Source organism: Elephantulus edwardii, unplaced genomic scaffold, assembly GCF_000299155.1.
Source record: "Elephantulus edwardii isolate Elephantulus edwardi_28Jun2011 unplaced genomic scaffold, EleEdw1.0 scaffold01743, whole genome shotgun sequence".
NCBI lineage: Eukaryota > Metazoa > Chordata > Mammalia > Macroscelidea > Macroscelididae > Elephantulus > Elephantulus edwardii.
Window position 1 is genome coordinate 3,270 of NW_006401493.1, and position 5,348 is coordinate 8,617.

General features: G+C 36.9%; 1 protein-coding gene across 4 annotated transcripts; it reads right to left on the reverse strand.

Moving 5' to 3' along the window:
- Positions 1 to 225: 225 nt before the first annotated feature.
- On the reverse strand, positions 226 to 708 carry LOC102848539 (prostaglandin E synthase 3-like). Of its 4 annotated transcripts, none has more exons than XM_006903467.1 (2): positions 523 to 708; positions 226 to 423 (listed from the first exon to the last, which is right to left on the reverse strand). In XM_006903467.1, the coding sequence occupies exons 1-2, from the start codon at positions 706 to 708 to the stop codon at positions 226 to 228; spliced, it is 384 nt and encodes a 127-aa protein (XP_006903529.1). The 4 variants fall into 4 exon arrangements, with proteins under 4 accessions (XP_006903529.1, XP_006903530.1, XP_006903528.1 ...); XM_006903468.1 differs by having other exon boundaries at positions 226 to 275; positions 411 to 708; XM_006903466.1 differs by having other exon boundaries at positions 226 to 333; positions 409 to 708.
- Positions 709 to 5,348: the final 4,640 nt, after the last annotated feature.

Sequence of the window (5,348 nt, forward strand, 5' to 3'; positions counted from 1 at the left end):
GAGAGAATAGTGCAACAATGAATGAGTGGAAGCCCAAAATCTCTGTAAATGTTTATGAAAATTAATAAAATATAATTATAGGGAAAAAAAACAAAGTTTGAAAAATGGGTTAAGGAAGGCAAATACAGAATCTGCCTTTAGAGCTATCAATTCAGGAATTCTTTCAATTATGAAATCTTATAGAAGTTATTTTTCTTTCTCAAATCGTGGTGACGACAGTATTTCTTACTCCACATCTGGCATTTTTTCATCATCACTGTCTTGTGAGTCATCATCTGCTCCATCTACTTCTGGTAAATCTACATCCTCATCACCACCCATGTTGTTCATCATCTCAGAGAAACGGTCAAAATTTGACATATCTTCATCAGAATCATCCTCCCAGTCTTTCCAATTATTGAAGTCCACACTAAGCCAATTAAGCTTGGCTCTTTCTTTTGTTAACCTTGGCCATGACTGACCAGATTCACCTTTTCGTAAACAACATAAGATTGATCTGTCCATTCTTTTATGCTTAGAATCATTTGGATCAATACAATGAAAAAGATCAATTTCATTTAAATGTTTAAAATTATCACTTCCCCCAAGGCAACTGAAGGTAAGTTTTGATTTCTCAAAATTTACATTAACATCTTTACTGTCTTCAACACAAAATTCAAGAAAGACATAGTCCCTTCGATCGTACCATTTTGCAGAAGCAGGCTGCATTGTGAACGGGGCAGGGGGACGGGCGAACGGGTGGGCGGGCCTCTCCTGTGGCAGTTGCTCGGAGATTGATTCCTCTCGGGTGGCGACTCCTGAGGTTTTTCCTCCCCAGTTGCAGCCTCTTCTGGCTTTCCTCAGGCAATGGTGGCAGCTGCGGCAGACTCGGCCTGGGAGCCCAGAATGCACCGCACAGAGAGAGCAGCTCCCCTGGTCGGAGAGTGAAGGAAAGTGTAGGAAAAGGGGCGCGAGGACAGAGAATGAACGTGCGTGCGTGCGAGCGAGGGGTGGTAAGAGAATATATGTTTTTATGGGAGCTGATTGACATATTCTTCTCCCAGGAAACAAGTGGTATTTCAAACTGCCAGACTTTCAGTTAGAAGTCCAATACTTAACCCACTTTATCAGTAGGATTCATAACACAACTTCTGTTGTTGTTGTTGTTATGTGCTGTTTGGTTTGTGGGGGTGTCACAGTTGTTTGGCAGGATCACATGGGACCCCTTAAGCTCAATCAGAAGGGAATAAGACAGCTGGAGCTCATTCTTGAAGGGAAAACCAAGTATTCCTGGTTTTCTAATCAGGTCACTGTGCTCTGCCTTCCTTCTCCTCATAGCCAGTCCATCAACTGCCTTTAGCCCAGAGCACCTTGGGCCACCCTAGCTGTGGCAGTTGTCTGACAGAGGAGGTTGCTTCCACAGGCCTCTTCTCTATAAAACTGAGAGAAACTCAGACAGGGTAGCTGTCCCACCCTCTTTTGGTTTGGTGACTTCAGATTTAGAACCTGCTATTGCCTTAGACATGAAAAACTCTACCACAGCAATGTCATGTAGGAAACAGGCTACCTCACCCCCTACACAAGCCCAAAGCAAGATGTTACCCCCAGAAGTGACCAAGTATCAATGGATTTCCTGAAGCCAGAAAGTCTGATGAAACTTTCTGACACAGAATTTAAAAGAACAACGATTGAATATTTTCAATGGGTGAAAGACAAACTTTAATAATTACACGATACTGCAAACAAAAACCAGGAGGAGCTTAGAAAAACAATTCAAAAACAATACAGATAAAGCAAACAAGTCATTAGAGGCACTGGAAAAATCAAGAAACCACAAACCAAAATATGAGGACCAATGTTTCAGATGTTGTCAACATACATCATGATGGAGGGTCACATGAACAAGGTCGAAGAGACTGAACACAGAACCAGTGAGATAAACGATAGAATTGTTACCACTAATCTGCTAGAACAAAAAGCAGAATCAAAAAGGAAGGAAAAATAAGAAAACCTAAGAACAATGTGGGACACCATCAAGAGAAATAACATGCACATCATCAGAATCCCAGAACAGGAAGAAGTAAGTAAAAGCACTGAAATAGTTGTGGAAGAATTACTAGAGGAAAATTTCCCAGGCATAATGAAGAATGAGAGAATATATATACAAGAAGCTGAGTGAACACCATATAGAATAGACCCCAAAAGAAAAACAAGTCATATCATAGTCAAATTTGCCAGGACCAATGATAAGGAGAGAATTCTTAAATCAGTGAGGGAGAAACAAAGAGTAATCTATAAGGGAGAGCAAATAAGATTAACTGTTGACTTCTCAGCAGAAGTCACGTGAGCAAGAAGACAATGGAATGACATATATTGAACTCTGAAAGAATACAACTTTCAACCAAGAACACGGAACCCAGCAAAATTGTCCACCAAATATGAAGGAGAGATCAAGATATTCCCAGAAAAACAGAACCAAAGGGAGTTTGTAACAACAAGACCAGCATTGCAGGAAACACTGAGGGATGTCCTTCTAACACAAGTGCCACAGAAAGCAGGATGGACTAAAGTAAATAGAAACAACACCAAAAAGAACTCAACAAAATGATAGCAACAAAAACTTGCCTCTCAATAACCGCACTGAATGTAAATGGTTTAAATGCATCACTGAAGAGAAAAAGGGTAGCAGACTGGATAAAATAAAAACCAAACCACCCCCAAATCCATCAATATGCTGTCTACAAGAGACATACTGAAAAATGAGATAAAGTAAGACTAAAAAAAAAAGGATGGGGGAAACATACCAACCAAATGGCAACCAGAAAAGAGCAGGAGTAGCGATATTAATATCTTTATATTAAAATAAATTTCAATGCAAAAAACCAACACAGCAGACAAAGAAAGAAACTACATAATGCTTAAAGGGTCAATAGAACAAGAGGACATAACAATAATTTCAATGCAAAAACCATCATAAATGACATAATGATTAAGGGGTCAACAGAATGACTGAACAAGAAGATATAACAATAATAAATATCAATGCACCAAATGAAAAACCTGCAACGTATATAAAACAAACATTAACAAACCTGAAAAAGAAATAGACAACACTACTATAGTAGTTGGAGACTTCTATACATCCCTTTCAAAAAGAAATAGAACTACCAGTAAGAAATTCAACAAAGATGCTGAAGAATTAAACCACACAATAAACCAATTCGACCTCACAGATATTTATAGATTAATGGACCCCCAAAAAGCACAGTATATCTTCTACTCCAATGTGCATGGAACATTCTCCAGAATAGATCACATCTTAGGTTACAAAGCAAGCATCAATAAATTTAAAAACACAGACATAATACAAAGCATCCTCTCAGACCACAATGCTACAAAATTAGAAATTAATAACAAGACAGTAAAGGAGAAAAAAAACATACATTAGGGAGCTGAACAACACCTTGCTTGAACATGAGTGGGTATTAGAAGAAATAAAAAATGAAATGAAAAAGTTTCTTGAAACAAATTACAATGAAAACAGCACTTACCAAAACCTCTGGGACATAGCCAAAGCAGTAAACAGAGGTCAATTTATAACAATAAGCAAACACATCAAAAGACAGGAAAAACAGACTATTGACTCTCTAACCCAATATCTCCAGCAAATTGAAAAAGAACAGCAAGAAAACCCGACACCCTTTAAAAAAACCTAAATTATAAAAATTAGAGCAGAAATAAAGGAAATAGAAAACAGAAAAACAATTGAAACCATCAACAAAACTAGGAGTTGGTTCTTTGAAAAGGTAAAAAAAAAAAATCAACAGACCTCTAGCAAAACTAACAAAGAAAAAGAAAGAAAAGACACAAATAATCTAAATAAGAGATGAAATGGGTATTGTCACAACAGAACCAACTAAAATAAAAAGGCTAACATTGGAATATTATGAAAAATTATACCCAAACAAATACGAAAACCTAGAGGAAATGGACAAATACTTAGAAATTCACAACTAAACTGACACAAACCGAAATTGAACACCTGAACAGATCCATTACAAAAGAAGAAATTGAAAACGTAATAAAACAACTTCCAGGCAAAAAAAGTCCTCGACCAGGAATTTTTTCAAGTGAATTTTATCAAACATTCAGAGGAGATCTCTCACCAATTCTATATAAACTTTTTCAGAAAACAGAAAAAGATGGCAGTCTCCCAGACTCATTCTATGAAGCAAACATATAGTTGACACCAAAGCCAGGTAAAGACACCACCAAAATAGAAAACTATAGGCCAATATCTCTCATGAACATAGAAGCAAAAATCCCGAATAAAATTCTGGCCAAAAGAATTCAATGATACATTAAAAATATAATTCACCATGACCAAGTGGGATTCATAAGAGGTATGCAAGGATGATTCAACATAAAATACCCCCAATCAATGTCATTCAAAACATTAAATAAACAAAGAACAAGAACCACATGATCCTATCAATTGATGCAGAAAAGGCCTTTGACAAAATCCAACACCCTTTCCTGATTAAAACATGCAACAAAATAGAATTAGAGGGAAATTTCTTCAACATAATAAAAAGTATATATGCAAACCCGAGAGTCAACATTGTTCTCAATGGAGAGAAGTTAAAGTCATTCCCCTTGAGAAAAGGAAATAGGCAAGGATGCCCGCTATCACCTCTCCTATTCAATATTGTATTGGAAGTCTTAGCGATAGCAATAAGGCAAGAGAAGGAAATAAGAAGTATCCAAATTGGCAAAGAGGAGGTAAAATTATCTCTCTATGCAGATGATATGATAGTATACTTAGAAAACCCTTAAAGACTCAGCAAGACAACTACTGGACATAGTTGATCAATTCAGCAAAGTGACAGGACACAAGAACAACATATCAAAAACAACTGATTTCTCTACGGTGACAAAGAGAATACAGAATTGGAGCTAAGAAAAACAATACCCTTCACAATAGTGAATCACAAGATTAAATACTTGGGAGTAAACCTAACCAGAAGCACAAAGGATCTATTCAAAGAAAATTACAAAACAACACTACAAGAAACAAAAAGATACCTGGAGAAGTGGAAGAATATTCTTTGCTCATGGATAGGAAGATTCAGTATTGTGAAAATGACAATACAAGCAAAGGCAATTTACACATTCAATGCAATCCCAATACAAACACCAATTCCATTCTTCAATGAGATGGAAAAGCACTCTCCAATTACATTTGGAATGGAAAGAGGCTCCGAATAAGCAAAGCACTCCTTAAAAAGAAAAACAAGGGGGTAAGACTGAGAAAAACTGGATGAAATATGTTTACGGCATTGAAGTCTATGGGGGAGAGAATAGTCTAA

Coding starts and splice junctions, on each gene's coding strand:
- LOC102848539 (XM_006903465.1), bottom strand. CDS start 708: ATGCAGCCTGCTTCTGCAAAATGGTACGATCGAAGGGACTATGTCTTT.